At 35.7% G+C, this 16337-nt stretch overlaps 1 protein-coding gene across 1 annotated transcript in view; it reads left to right on the top strand.

The window, feature by feature from the left end:
- ARAP2 (ArfGAP with RhoGAP domain, ankyrin repeat and PH domain 2) overlaps positions 1-15955 on the top strand; it is a 121192-nt gene extending 105237 nt beyond the window's left edge. The window contains exons 29-33 of the mRNA XM_050338557.1: positions 3064-3146; positions 4585-4620; positions 5094-5157; positions 9318-9449; positions 12511-15955. Coding sequence (XP_050194514.1) covers positions 3064-3146; positions 4585-4620; positions 5094-5157; positions 9318-9449; positions 12511-12870 — 675 coding nt within the window. The 3' untranslated portion in view covers positions 12871-15955. The remainder of the gene's footprint in view (positions 1-3063; positions 3147-4584; positions 4621-5093; positions 5158-9317; positions 9450-12510) is intronic.
- The last annotated feature ends 382 nt before the right edge of the window (positions 15956-16337 follow it).

The following is a 16337-nucleotide window of genomic DNA, read 5'->3' as shown; positions in this document are numbered from 1 at the left end:
GTGCTGTCACTAAGTTTTTTGAAAACCTACTGTAGAGAGCAGTATTAGAAGTAATATGGAACTTAAGTGAGCTGCATGCCATATTTTTTCTTGGTATTTCACGCAAAACCTTTGAAAATGACAAGCAACAGGGTTCTTATACTTTTATACCTAAAAAGTCTCATGATAGAAGAAATTATAGGAAAGAAAAACTGAATGCACTAACAAAAATCTTTCTCTACTTCCCAACAACAATTTTCAGATGTATTCTCAATCATCTAAAAACTAGTATTGATGATTAGATATACCTCAGAATTCTGCAGAAGCGAACTTAATCATACTTAATAGCACCAGCTACTTAATTAGCACACTTAATAGCACCAGTGATTTTTGTTGTATTAAAGTAAATAATATTCATCGTGAACTATGTTTTCATTTTGGTTTTGATAATTTCTAGTTTAAAAAAAAAAAAAATCTCAAAGTTTCAAGTGCTTTTATTTTTGCTGACTGCTGGTTCTTCCCATCCAGCAAATATAGATGTATACTTGCTGACCTTCATAAAGTACTTTTTTAAAGACATATCCCTTGCTAAGATAAGCTGATGCACTGTGTCTTCTTGTAATGCTGTGGATATATCTTAATTATAATGTCCCCAGAATGTCAGAAATTTTGTCCCATAATTTAGTGCTAAAATTCAAACTGGCACATATGTGAGAATAAATTAGTATGCCCATAAAATCTTAATTAGTATCTTGGAAAGATTTTGTGATAGGATTATTGTACTACTTTTTAATCTCTTTTTTTTAAACCTTTCTGATTTATAAAACCTTGAATTTCCCAACTCAGGTGAGTTTTGAACAGTGTTACTTGTAAATGGCTTCACTTTTATTAAAAAAAAAAAAATGGAAATACCATTCTGATCGAATAGTGTATATATCAACTTGTTTTATTTTCTTTTGTGAGATGTTCATCTACCACTAATAATCTTGGTTTAATGTTAGTCATATTTAGAAATGAATAGTAGGAAAGCTGCATGTACTAATTAATTTATAAATCCTCATTAACAGCAAATTAAGTTTGTATATGCAGGTGGAGATACATTCTGTTAAGTGTATCTCTTGTTCAAGAGCAATTATCAAAAAAGTGTAAAGTTTCTGTGAACACTGTATGCTAAGTTACTGTTGTGTACTAATTGACTGAAATAATTTACACCTCTAATGTTCTGTTGCTAAGAGATAAGCTGACAGACAGACAAATGGCTTCCTTGAAGTACGTTTTTGTGAGAAGTATATAGCTGTTTAAGTAAATAGTATGTTTTGCAGGGGTGCTTTTTGTCCTGACAGTACCCTTCTTTTAAGCAGGAAGTTACACAACAATACCAACCATAAAACTGTTGTGTGGGGTTTTTTGTTTGTTTTGTTTTCTTAAGTATTATAGCCATCTCAGATTTGTCTCTTTTCCCCCATGCTGGAGTGTTAGAGGTTGAAAGCTCCAGAGGGAGAAATTGAGAATCCGTGGACAGTAAACACTAGAGAGTAGCTTTATGTACTGGGATTGTAAGATTTATTAAGTTGCTTGATGGGTTTTTTTCCTAAATTGAAAGCTAAAACACTTAATGTAAAAGTACTAAAGGGTTGTTATTGTGTTGTGCTAGATGCTAGTTGTGCTCTGTAGTAGAATAGCGTACATGAGAACTTTATTGTTTGCTTTCAGCACTTCATCTTCCAGGCACGTTCAGTTCTCATACCCAGTGTGGGTGTATGTCTGTTGTATGTTGGCTAAATGTAGTTTGTTCAAGAAAGAACATGGAAAGAATGAAATGAACCTCAGGAGCTCTCTATTCCAACCTCCTGTGCACAGCAGGGGTAGTAACTGAGGTCAGGACCTGGAGTTGATGCATTTAGGTCTTGAAAATCTCTGAGAATAAAGATCAAGTGCAAGGTGCTGCACCTGGATCAGGGCAATCCCTGTTATCAATACAGGCTGGGGGATGATAAGGTCAAGAGCAGCTCTGCTGAGAAGGATTTGAGGTTGCTGGTGGATGAAAGGCTGGACATGACCCAGCAATGTGCACTTGCAGCTCAGAAAGCCAGTTGTACCCTGGGCTGCATCCAAAGAAGTGTGGCCAGCAGAGTGAGTGAGATGATTATGACTCTCTACTCCACTCTGATGGAACCCTACCTGGAGTACTGCATCCACCTCTGGGGTCCACAGCACAGGAAGGACATAGCCTGTTGAAACGAGTGCAAAGGAAGGTCACCAAATTGATTAGAGAGATGGAGCGCATCTCCTATGAGGAAAGGCTGAAAGAATTGGGTTTCTTCATCCTGGAAAAGAAGCAGTTTAGGAATGACCTAATTGTGGCCTTCCAGTACCTGAAGGGAGCCCACAAGAAAGACGGAGAAGACCTTTTACAAGAGCATGTAGTGACAGGACAAGGGGGAATGGCTTTAAACTGAAAGAGAGTAGCTTTAGACTGGATATTAGGAAGAAATTCCGTGAGACTGGTGAGGTACTGGAACAGGTTGTCTAGAGAAGTTGTGGATGTGCCATCTCTATAAGTGTTCCGTGCCAGGTTGGATGAAGCTCTGAGAAACCTGGTCTAGTGAAAAGTGTTCCTGTCCACGGCAGGGGAATTGGATGATCTTTAAGGTCCCTGCAAACCCAAACCATTCTATGATTCTGTAATCTGAAGCAAATTCTCGCTGTAGTATTGTCCATCCCATAGAAGTGCTCCTTTAACAGAGGGTAACCTCACATCTCATTTTCCCTGTCTCTCTCAAAAAGCTTGTGTTCACATATTACAGCACTCCAGTTTTTTTAATAAATAGCACCACATCTTCATTATTCTAACTGTGTTACAGTTTTGTGATTTCATGTGAACCTTAACTTCTTAATCAGTTTGCTTCCAGTAATAGTGATTGGTACACTTTTTTAGTGGAAAAGAAAGAGACAAAAAAATGTAATGATCTGCCACAAAAGAGGGGTGCAGCCCATGAAAGAAGCCTAACTGTGAAGTCAGTCATGTGGCATTTTCTTTTGCACATTCCTGATAAAATAATTGGAATCTTATTTTACTTGCAGGCTAGCAAACCTGAAAAAGTGTTGCCTGTCAGTTCCCTGAAGCTTTATCTTGGAGTGAAAAAGAAAATGAAGCCACCAACAAAGTAAGAATAGAAAAGAAAATAAGTCAAACACTGTGTAGCAAGGTACTTGTATCATTGAGAAAGGGGAGCATAAAACATTGTGGAACAAGGAAAAGTCAAAAAGCCAATAGCAGTACTGAATTAAATTATTCTCTATAATATTATTTACTCTGTTCTTATCTCTGTTTTCATGTTCCATGTTAACTCTTCTGTGCTAGGAAATTACTTTATTGATTGCCTTTTCTTAATCTAAAGTGCATTTATTATCTCTTGTGGATATGTTAGCTCTTAGTTCACTTAGTTTTGTGGTATGTGTTCTGAATTTCATTGGTGAACACACCTTCCTTGCACCAAGTAAAAAGAGAGAAGAGAAAGCTAGTCATGGCCTTTAGTGGCAGTTCCTGTTGTTCAGTAGAGTATTTTCCTTTTTCAGGGTCTTTGTTATTTTGATGTTTCTTCTAGCTGAACACTATAGTGCCTTTTACAAACATCAGTGATTATATCTCTAGAAAAGAGCAGTGAAAAATGACACCTGTTTTTCTCAGGTGTTTCCAGTTCTTGTTCAGTCAAAGCTTTGAGACACTGAGACAATGCACATAGGATCTTATCCCAGGGGGAGTCTAGGTTGGCTGTAGCCTTTAAACAGATCTGCTTGAACTTTTCCTTTAAAGTTGAAAAATCAAAATACCCCAAAAACATCTGTAAATTTCAAAGAATAGCCATTTTAAAGAAAAAGTTGGTGTTTCTTTGTGGGTTTTTTTTGTTGGGTTTGGGTTTTTTGTTTGTTTGTGGTTTTGGTTTTGTTTTTGTTTGTTTGTTTGTTTTGTTGTAGGTGTTTTTGTTTGTTTTTTTTAAGTTAAACAGAGAAGGAGTAAGAGATTAATCCAAAATAGGAGTAAAAAGATTATGTAAATGAATCTTTGCAGGTGGGGTTTTTCCTTCAGTTTTATTTTTATTCTACTTTAAAAAGTCTTCTGGATCTCCAGAAGTGTCTGTGTTTGTTTAACCTCAGAGACTTCATTGTGTACCCACTCCCTTTTTGTTTTCCCAGCAGTTATTAAATCCCCATAAACTCATGTGATTCCTTTTGTTTATGGTGCAAGCATACCTCTCTTTGCTCTGTGATTTCCACACTGTGGTGGACTCTCTACTTCCAGCACCTTTCAGAAAGTAAAGCCACAGCCAAAATAAGACAAGTAGTTAGCCACCCATCTACAAGGCTTGGCTATAGCCCTTTGTCCAGAACAAAATATTCATTACCTGTGAATCAACTGTGAGAAAATGAGAAAAACCCATCCTCAAACCCACAATTCCTTCTAGATTTGTACCTCACATTTAAACTTTTCAATTTAATTTTTTTTCCTATTTAAAAGCACTATATAAAGGTAATTAACCTCTGCAGTTTGAAGAGTATATCCCTGTTTATGGAACTGATTTTTGAAAATTTTCTTTCTTTCAGCTGGGGACTTGCAGTATTTTCTGAAAAGCACCAGTGGTAGGTAAACATGAAACACATGATTGGTTTAACTTCACTGTCTAATATATGTTGAAACATTCAGTTGCAAAATAGTGTTTGAGAATTAATGGACATTATTTTGCTTGCATGTTGACTTTTTGTTATGATTTTTTTAAGTAAAAAAGCCCTCCTAATTCATATGTTTTGTTCATCTCTCGGGGTTAGGCGTCTGGCTTCCTTCTGTGGCCAGAAAGCAAACAATAGTCATAAAGTTAGAATGATCTGTTTTTATGATCGATTTTAATCCTATGCACATGCTTGAAATGAATCACAGGCAAAGTAGGGTAAAGTGATAATTTGAATTATTTATATATCTCTATTTTTTTCTGCAAGTGCTAGTAATAAATATAGACATCATGAATGAAGGTAAGAACTGTTTGAAGTAGTTTTTAATATTTAATTGCAACAGGAATTTTCATTGTTTTCCTTGTTAATTACTTATTGTGTTCTAGGTATATATGTTGTGATGGACAAGATGTGCAGATGGAGTGGATGATCAGCATTTTTATTGCACAGGTACTAATCTGATCAAAGAAATGTAATATACTGCTGTTATGAAAATCCCATTAAACAATATGTATGTGCTATATATAAGGTTCGATGCAAGTGTTTCTGTAATACTTAATGTAATAAAGCTGCCTAAAGGTGGGTCTATGAAGTCTATGAAGACTGTGAGTGCTTTGAGAGTGAAAAGAATATTGGGTTCTGGCATCACTACCACACCTCACTGTGTTGTATGGAAGCCAGTTAAAGCAGGACAATAATTTCATTTGTGGAAACTTCTTGTGAGTGGAATGCTGGCCATTGTCTTAAAGAGTGTGTCTGTGTGCTACAACAGACAGAGTGCTGTTTCTTTACTCACTAGTTTGAGGGTTACTGAAGTCATGAAAGGGAGCTGTCCTGTTTAAAAATGCAGTGGTGTGAAGTAGCCCTGTTGAAGAGCTGTGCCAATATGGCTATATTTCTCTGGTGTCCAGATTAGCTTAGTTAACACTGACAATTCATTGTGTTGGGTAGGCATTATCCTGAAGTACTCTTTTGCTTGCTTCTGGATTGTAAGGAGGGTGTATGTTTGAGTGCCATATAACACATTCTTGGAAATGGAATTTAATATATACATAGGATAAGTGGAAGAGAGATGGGAAGAATTCAACCACATAGGAGACTGGAACACAGTTTAAGATTTTAACAGGATGTTGTATCTCTTGTCAGATTTTTCTTGTCTTTCCCATGATGTCAAGGAGCTTTGCACAATATCACTGTGAATAAACAGTGCTAGATTTATGATAACTTGTGAGTTTTACGTGTTGCATAAAGTGGACTGGGCACAAGACTGTTGAAATATATACTTCTTAGAGGCTTTCTAAAACAAAGTCTGACTTTCATAGATAGTAGCGCTACAAGTACAATGCATGTCTTGAAAGTAAGACTTCCAAAGTCTTGTCTTATTCAGCTTCCTTTAACTGAAGTAACTAGTGTAGTTTCCATGGAAACAGCCACCAGTCCTGGCATACATCTCATGGGCATAACATGAGCAGTGTCACAACGAATAGGCTCAGAGGTTATTGATATAGGATACTTAGAAATAACTCATGCAAGCTTGCTAACTGTTGAAGTCCATTTGATGTAAAATAACAAGAAAGGCAGTTTGTTAGGATTCTGCTCAGGTAGTGTGGTATGTAAGATCTTCCTTTGACAATATAGATAAAAAACTGACAGTTGCTGCCCAATGTTCAGGATAATTTAAAAAAAAAGATAATTTCATGTTCATTAAAAGAAAATTTGCTATTAATTAATGACTTTTTTTATAACTTTATTGCAGTGAATTAGCACACTAATGAGCAACATTGGAATGGAGTTTTTGGTTTGGTTTGGTCTTTTTGTGGACTCTGTTGATTTTTTATTGACATTCTGGACATCAGTAATTTCAGTCTATAAACCAAATGAGAAATAGTGTGCTAATGATGCAGGTTTTTTGTATTGTTCTTATTGCAATCTACTGCTTTAAGTTACAGAGAAAAGCTCCTTGAGAATGCAGTGGCTCATATCGGTAAAGCTTGCTATAAGATCTCTAAAAAGTTTTGTATCAGACAGCAGCAGACAATTGTTATCACGTTGTCCCATTTCTAAACCAGAAAACTGTAAATGTCATCTGAGGTTATTTCTAGTTAGAATTTTCAAGTTGAGACCATCTTTAGGGAAAACAGCTTGTTTTTTACCATAGATGCTATCACTGTATTTGAAGACACTTATGTTAGAGAGACTGCAGGCAACATATTTTCTTCACTGGTGGAATAACTTAGATTAAAAACCAAAAAATCCTGTACAGTAGGTTCTGAAGTGTTAAGACATTGCCATTTAATGATCCCTTGCAATTAGGAGGGACATAAACCAATGTTGCTGTGCTCCTCAGTGCTTGAGCAGAGTAAGACTTTATTGATAATTATTATCAGTAAGACAGTAATACTATTCTTTTTTTTCCCTGTTTTCTGACCATGTTTATTCCTATAGTATAAAAAGTGCAGAGGATATAAATAGCAAAGTTTAGGTACCCCACTGTGATCTAGTGACAAGAATACTTTTGATACAGATGATCAAGTTAACCCAGAGATTATTAATCTTCTATTCCAAGATGGTAAATACTGCAAGTGTTTGAAGGAGGAGCAATATTTCTTTCAGTTCTATGCAAAATCATCCTGAAAAGCATGGTTGAAACTTGATTCTTGAATTCTGTAATAGTTCTGTACAAAATCACTTAAGAGCATACATAGCATAGACTTGGAAGTAATTTATGGATACAAGGATGGACACAATGGTATTCTTCCAGTTCTGTTACCTTTGATCAACTAGAGGCACATTATACTAACATGAGGTGCTGTTGAACAGATGGGTCAAAACTATGAATAAATACATTTTTTATATGGCCTCATACGCTGCTAGTATTTCTGATGTACTTTCCCAGAGGTCTATTTTAAGAAATGTTACAGGCACAAAACAGAAATCAGGCTGCTTAATTGACAGGGATAGTTTCCTTAAGCTTGCTGGGAATTAAGGGAGGCAATTTTCTTCAGAGTCTGATTAAAATTTCTCAGTCACTTTCTGGATTGCATTTATGTCTTGTGTCTTGATCCACAGTAAACTGATTTTGGTTAGCAAGAGCTGCTCTTTCAGATAATACCTTCTCGCTTCATTGGAAGAAAATGTTCTAAATGCTCACTGGGGAGAAACAGGCTTTTACATCATCCTGATGTGTGAGAGTTTTTTACTCCATAAAGATGTGAATCTATAAAATACTTTGTCTGAATTTGGAATTGGAGCTTCCAATTTCTGGACTGCCATCATAAGTCAATAGTCACTGATTCTGATGGCTTTTTACTGGAAATGCTGTTTTTACTTGCAGACCACCTGCAAGTATGATCATAGCTCCACAACTGTGTTTTTAAATACAGTCTTGAAGAGACTTCATGGATTTGCAGTTCGGGCTTGCCAGTTTCTTTTGGAGTTCTGCTAATTTGCTATACCCTTGTACATTCTCTTTGATTCACAGTATCTCATGTTGAAGATTTTTCATTAAAATACTCATATACTACCTTGTCCTCAGACCTCTTTTTCTGGTTACCATTAACATCACCAGAGGACTGTGAGCTTCAAGTACATCTGCTCAAATTTTAAATACTCAGTTAGTGATTTATGGGTTTTTATGTCCCTTCTCTTCCCAGTCTTGTTTTCACTCAGAATGAAATTTCTTATGTTCCCAAAACTAACCTGTTTCAGTAGAGCTAAAGCAAAGACTGTTATCTTTATATTTGTAGATTGGGTTTTTGGAGCATTCAGAATATCAAGCCATTTCCTTTTGGATAATGCAATAAATAAAGCAATTATTTTCTCCTGAATTGTTAATATAATTTTTCACAGAATCAGTTAGGTTGCAAAAGACCCCTGAGATCATCAAATCCAACCTATGACTGAACACCATGGTCAACTAGACATGGCACTGTTAAGTACCATGTCCAGTCTTTCCTTAACACCTCCAGGGACAGTGACTCCACTACCTCCCAGGGCAGTCCATTCCAATGTCTAATCACCCTTTCTGTGAAGAATTCCTCAAATGTCCAACCTAAACCTCCCCTGGTGCAGCTTAAGACTATATCCTCTCATCCTGACACCAGTTGCCTTTCACATAGTTGTAAGACAGCGATTATTGTGATTATATTTGGGTTATTGTGGCCACAGTGTAGGACCTGACACTTGGTCTTGCACATTTTGAAGCATTTGTTTGGAAATTGGCATAGTTCTTATCTTATTTCAGAAACTTTTGTTGGGACTCCTGAAGGTATGCTTCTGTGGAATTTTGAAACTGTGAATCAAATCAATGTGCATGTTGCATTTGGTATTTTCTATTTTTAGAAGATAATTGGAATAATCTTAGGGAGGGAAGATGTATGACACATGAGAATTGTACAGAGACATTTTGCTTTTGTTCAGTCAACATTGTGCAGCACTTAAGAAATATTAAGATAATTTTAAGCATCATAGTGTTTTCCTCTTTCTCCTACAAGAGGAGGGCAAGGTGTTGTGCAGTAGATAGTTTTTACCAAGAGAGTTTTGCATACCAAAGAATGTTGTGTATTTATGAAATTCCAACATCAAAAATAAGAAATCATTTTGTTCTTCAGCATGCAGATATATGGCCACCTGCTGGAAAAGCAAGAAAACAGTCCATAACTAAAAGTCCAAAGATCAGAGGCTTACCACTAATTCCTATTCATCAGGAGAAGAACACTTGTAAAATCAGAGGGAATACAGAAGTAAGTGGGATTTAAACTTGGTATAGAACTTCTAACTACAATGCTGTAATTTTAAATAATCCAGTAATAATGAACTCCCTAGAGCTGGATAAATATAAAATGGAGATGCTTTTATCAATATCTCTTTCAATGTTTTGTCATTAAAGGAACATTTAGGACAATTTAATTGTAAAAAAGCTATTGTAATCTAAAATTGTGTCACCTCTTTGGCTGTTCAGTAAATTAATAAATTCAGTAAATAAAAAAATATTTATTTTAATGAGCAAATATTATTCATTAGAAGTAAGACTTTTATCTGGAAATATAATGCACATTTTAGTGCATTTTATTACAGTTTTATTTTAATAAGGTCATTGAAAACTGTCCTCCATACTTATTTTGTCATATCCTTTCTTCTGTCTAAAATAACTGCACTGTTTTAGTTATCTGGTCTGTGAATATACTGGAAAAGTTCAGGTGAAACCAACTGTGATACATTTATATTATCCTATTATTAGTTTCAAAGAATAAGAGGCTTTAGTTACAACTCTGCAGAGACTGAGCTGTGTCAAGACATTACCTGCACTAGTGATACATTTGGACCTGATCATACTAGCTCGAGGTTGCTTTCTGGTATCCACATAGAGATACTGATGTCTGTGGGGAGGACTTGCCTTACTTTCAAGCTGAGATGAAGAAGTGGAGACACTTTTCTGCTTGGGAGTAACAGTGGTAACTAACCTGACTGCAGCAGTGAATGACTGTTGAAACAATAATTTGGTCCTTTGACTGTAGCAGTGTTATTTCTTGTGTGTTTTAGAAGATTTTGAAGGAAGGTAATTAATATGGTATCTGTTATCGCCACTAAAAGAGACAGCACTTCAGGTACGGAGTGTTTAAGTTGACTCGGTTCCGTAGGAAGCCAAAAGCAAAGACAGGAGAAGTGCTTTATGTAAAAGACAACTCCATCTTTCTTGTGTTACACTTTCTTCTGGCATTTCTGCTCTGCCTTATCACAAGAGTATAATACAGTGTGAATACAGGTATAGTTTTGCTATTTTGTTTAATTTGTCCTTTCTTTTTAACCTTCTCTCAGAAAATATTTTTGAAATTCTTTAAGTTACTTCTGATGATTGCATTTTCAAACTTCTTTCATGAAGGTAAATCAGGTCTTGTCAGTCAAAAAACTTTATAACCTTTAAATATATCTCTTAGCTGTTCTTTATTAAAGTACGGTTGAGACCTCTAATCTTTGAGATGGCTACAAATTCAGATATTCTAGGATAAAAGTTTTATTGGATTATGAGCTTCATGATTAAAAATCCTTAATACTTTATAGTTCTGTAATTATTTATTATTATTATTATTGTGCATAATTTGCTTCATTAGGAAGGACTGTAATGTTTTGTACACTGCAATTTCAAGGAAGTCTACATTTAAACATGAAAGTGGAAAAACAGAGTCTTCATTATTTATGCCATGACTAGATCTAGAGAATTTTAATGCAAAAGGTATTTGTATACTTTAGGAAGGTTAACACAAAAACTCTTAAAGGAAATATAAAATAGTGATAGTAAAAGGGGAATGACTTTAAACTGAAAGAGGGGAGGTTTAGATTAGGCGTTAGAAAGAAATTCTTTACTGAGAAGGTAGTGAGACACTGGAATAGGCTGCCCAGAGAAGCTGTGAATACCCCATTCCTGGAGGTGTTCAAGGCCAGCTTGGATGGGGCTCTGAGTAACCTGGTCTAGTGAGAGGTGTCCCTGTCCTCGTCAGGGGGCTTGGAACTAGATGATCTTTAACGTCCATTCAAACCCAATCCATTTGATGATTCTATGTATATAAACTAGCTCCTCTCTAGTGTTTGAATGTTTTTGTCATGTTTGTTTTAACATATATGAGGTATCAAGATTCCATGAAACAATTTGCTCATGTGCTGTGGATGAATGACTACATAAAAAATTCAGTGACACTGAACAACTTTCACTTAGGAAAGACTAAAAGAACCAAAGTCTCCCTTAGCTTTGAGTGTCTTCTGGTAGTCAACAAAGATGCCACACATGAAAGACAAATTCCAAGACATAATTTTCTTTGAGAACTATTAGGCTTTTCTGCAAAAGGAATGTTCTATTTACTGCCACACCAAGTGAGCAGCCAGAATACAATAATGCAAATTTAGATGCAGCGTCTGATTTACCTTTAATTTTCTACAGCTTAAGAACTTGAAAAACAGTCTCCACCAATATGGAATTCAAAAAAGCAGATTTTATAATTTGTCATTTAGTACTTAACAGCTGCTGGAAATGCTTGTGATTATTTAAAATCATCTGTCATCCATTCATTAAAGTCAGTACAGTCATTAAATTATCAAAATTTCAACATGCACAGTTGTATTCATTTGATCTAAAAATTCTGAGTTTTTGGGAGTATATGGATTTCTGTAAAACATTAAGGAGCCCCTGGTGGTCTAGTGGTAAAGGCGCCGCGCTATCACCGCGGAGACCCGGGTTCGATTCCCGGTCAGGGCCACTCCCGGGCAGGTGGGGCTCGTTAGCCCTTAAAGGCAACCCACCTACGTCCTAAGGACCTCGCTGCCACCGTCCAAGCTCGCTTGGCCCCGGCAGATGAACCTTAGGATTAAAGGGTGGGCTCAGTTCCGCGCACACTGTGTCTCACCTAAAAAATCCAATGCGCAGGCTGGAAGGTGGAAAGACCTTCCCCGGATCTTCACTCGCGAAGACTGGCCATTATTATTATAAAACATTAAAATTTAGTCTGTTGTGGTAGAATGAAAAATGAAATTGTTATTATAAGAAAATAAATGTCTTTATTGTCATGGTGCATTTAATTGAAAGATTTGTGTGATTTTCAGAATTATCACTAACTGAGAAATTGCTCACTAAAAATGCTAACTAAAGGATAAAAGCCCATATTGTGGTAATTTAAAACTGACTGCTATTTTAGCTCTTGAGTAAATTTGATTTTTTTTCCTTAAAACTTAAGTGAAGCCACTGAACAAAATTACTATCTAAATATTTTTGAATATTGTGTGAATGTGAATGATTTTATTTCTCTTTGCTAGTTTGATAAGAATATAGAACTAAAAACTGGAAAATCAAGATTTGGTGAACAATGTGAAAAGGAATTTCTGGAAGAAAGAACGAACATGAAAGAAAAAGCATCTATGGTGGCACAATGTTTGGAAAGAAAGGAGGAGAAAGCGTGGAATCATGCAAAAACACATCGAAGCTTGATTTCTGAGGACATAGGTTCAGGTATGACTGACCTACACCAAAGACCACATAAAGGACTGAAGAAAAATAAAACCAAAACAAACAAAACTACTTTGGAATTAGATAACAAATTGCCATCAAAGGTGATTCAGGAACTCAATACAGTGCTGCAGAAGAACAGAGCACTTCATGATGAAACCTCCAGCTGATTTCCTGAGTCTGAAGTTTCATACATATACGTGTATATATATATGTATGTGTGTATGTATATATATATGTGCATTTGTATGTATTTTCTGTGCAAAAGTAGTTTGTTTTGATATGTGTAGTTTGTACATGCAGAGAAAATATAATTTGTTTATATGCAGCTGTTGATTTTGTATATATGTAAGCCACATGTTATAATTTAAGGTTGAGCTGAGATAACTGATTATGTAAAACTCCTGAAATCTGGAAGTTTTCCTATGCAGTGCAAGGACAATAGGATTCCAGGATTTTGTCTATTTTTGTTTGTTTGTTTGTTTGTTTCAGATTTTGTTTGATATAATAATTCTAAGCACTGTCAAAAGCTTTTGCTCTGTTTATACTCTGTACACCTTGTAAGTACTGGAGAGATACTTTTGGAAGAAAGACAAGATACACACTGAAATTCATACTATTGGCCTGCAATATTTTTAATTGTCTAACTCTATAAAAATTAGTAACGATTTGCTTTGAAATTAATTTTTCAATGCTGTTTTGTATTCAAGAATAAAATAGATTTGTCCTCTGAAAGAGCAGCATGTGAAAGAATCAAAAGTGAGAGGAATGTAGTAGATGAGAAAATGTATTAATTCTTGTATCTCAAAACTGTGTCTCCGTGGTGTACATCAGATTATAACATTTAAGCAATGAGAGAGAATATTGAGAAGACAAAAAGAAGTCTTCAAAGCAACATCTAATTTTAATAGGTACGTGAAATGGAATTGTAGCATCATCTCTTTTTGCTCAGTGGGTTGAAGTAATTTTATAAAAAGGCCTTGGTTAGCTCAGGGTGACAAAGGCAGACTTTTCTATTGCTGTTTGGATACTGCTTGCTTGGTGCTGAGAATTTCTGGCATCTCCTGAATGTTTAGTACTCACAGGAGAAATTAATTTCCTTTACAAAAATTGGTCTCCACACAAACAAATTTATCAGAATGGTACTGACACACTCAATTAAGAAGTGACAGATACTAAACATGGAGGAGATTAACCCCTCTTTTTACCATGAGGACAAAGGTGAGCAGTATGCTGTTTGGAGGGACTGGGAAATGCTTGTGCTACAACTGTAGCACAGCTCTTCTGAGCGTGAGGACAGGTCCCACGGTTAAGATAACAGCCTCATTTGCTGCATTCTGTCTGTGTAGGTAGCAGTTCCCGAAGATACATGATTGTAGCACACTGCAGCTACTTTGGTTTTAAAGCCCAGAGTTCCTCACATTTAAAAATCAGCATGTTTCTTCAAAACAAACCTATTCAAGCAATTAAATGATTTTGTTTTCTTCAGTTGTTTTGTGAATCTTTATCTTCATTTATCCTTTGGGATTGCCTCCTTCCTATCTCATGGCATATCCATTTTTGCTTTGTCCCATAGCAGCTGGATGGGCAAAAGGCACTGCTGTGCTGAGGCTGTTTCCAGGTGTTGCAGCTGCTGTCTGGTTAAGCATCAGGACCCACAGATCAGAGCGCTAATGAGCTCACATGGTACATTTGTTTCAGGGGAGGCATTAATAACAGCATCTGCTTGATTTTGCTGCTGTCCCTTTTGTAGTCTGACTAGCCATGCTGCCACAGATCTTCACCAGTCTTTCAAGAACTTACTGATACCTTCAGTGTTTGATTGGAATTGGCCAGATCTCTTAGGGTAGAAGAGAGGATCTAAAACAGTTTCTTCTTTATTGGGATTTGTTTCAAATAGTGTCTTAATTACTTAGAATTTCAGAGGGAAAAAAAATTCAATTTGTCAGCATCAGTGACATTTGATTTTTATTAATGGATAGTTCTAAGAATGTTTTATGCTACTGCTGAATTTCTTCCTGTGCAGAAGCAGTATGCTCACTTATTCCCTCTTCTATTTTTGGTAGTCACAGGTGCTGTAACATTTCTCACATCATTTACTTCTATTCTTGATTGCATTGAGCAGCTTAATTGGAAAAATAATTTGTTTGATTGAAGAAATTAGACAAGTGACTCAAATAATGTATCTGGCAACTCTGCTAGGAAGCAAAGAGAAAATGAAATCAAACTCAAATATTTTATAGATTTATTTATTATTCTGGAATATAGCACTGACAAAGCAAGTTTAGTCTTTCAGACTTTGCACTTACCTTATTTGACCAGTTGTTAAATTTGAAACGAGCTTCTAGATTTTAATTTTCCCAGTGCACTATTGACTGTTTTGCTACCTTTAATTTGTAATTGAGCCTCATCTAATCACTGAGGCCCTGGCTCTAGAAGCATATCAGCCTGAATGTAAATTGTATTGATTACATCTGGTGCTCGAAGTTAATAAACACATTCTTAAATGCTGATTTTAATTGGGACCTAATGCCATCAGAAGAAATTAATTTACTTTCTATCTGAGGCTGGACCTGAATGTACTGTTTACAGTTGTACTTTTACTTGTAAATATTTTTCAATATTGAGTTGTGGTTGGTGTATTGTTTATCTTTTTATTGGATCCTTAAAAATGACATTCACCTCACTGCTGAAAGCCTCATGCATCATTTAAGCCACTACACTAATGGAATAAATGGAGCAGTAGAAGGGTTTTGTGCATTGAAGTGAATATGTCCACGAAGAAAATATTGTGTGTATTTTTATTGGATCTAAGGACTTCAGAAACACTTGTTCTATTTCAGAAGCATATCACAGATAAAATATCTGTGTAAGTGCGGTTAACAGGCCCTAAAAATCAAGAAGAACTTCAATATATGTTTTAATTTGGGGTTGCATGTATACATACACAAATACACTACATATGTGTATGTGTACATATGTTTACATGCACATCCACAAGGCACACTGAGTGGTGACAGTGTTAACCCAAGGAAAATTTGCTTGAGGAAGTATAACGTAAATTTCCATTAATTATTTCAAATAGGTATCAAAGTTTTGGACCAACCATCTGACGCATTATTGTAGCACTACAAATTTCAGACTGATTTAGGACCTGCAGAATAAATGTGGTGTGTTGCAATATCTTAGTGGCTGCTGATCTTTTATTGTTCCTGTGCCATGTTGTGAACTGGTAAAGGAAGTGTAATTTTCAGAGAATTGTAACTATTTGAATAAATCCTATTTCTCAAAACTAGGTGATGGATTTTTTCCAGAAAAAAAAAAAAAACCAATAAAAATGGAAAAAAAACTGCTTCTGTTTGTCTTCCCATGTGAAAACCATTGAAAAACCTGGTAAGTTCCTACTTTCCATTCTACAAAACGCAGTTAAATGAGACTCAGGTATTTTATATATGGGCTTATAACAGTGAGAAGACTAAAATCTTAGTAAATCTCAGGTTCATCATTAGACTCGTTAGACTTCTGCAGCAATAATAGGTGTGAAGCTAACATATAAGCATTATTTATATTGTTTTAACATAATGCCTATTGACTGTTTGTGTGAATATTTTCACACTTATAGGATGGGGAAAGGAAA

Source organism: Myiozetetes cayanensis, unplaced genomic scaffold, assembly GCF_022539395.1.
Source record: "Myiozetetes cayanensis isolate MyiCay16 unplaced genomic scaffold, myiCay2020 scf7, whole genome shotgun sequence".
NCBI lineage: Eukaryota > Metazoa > Chordata > Aves > Passeriformes > Tyrannidae > Myiozetetes > Myiozetetes cayanensis.
Note: the sequence above shows the minus strand (reverse complement) of the source record. Positions and strands in the feature narration are given on the sequence as shown.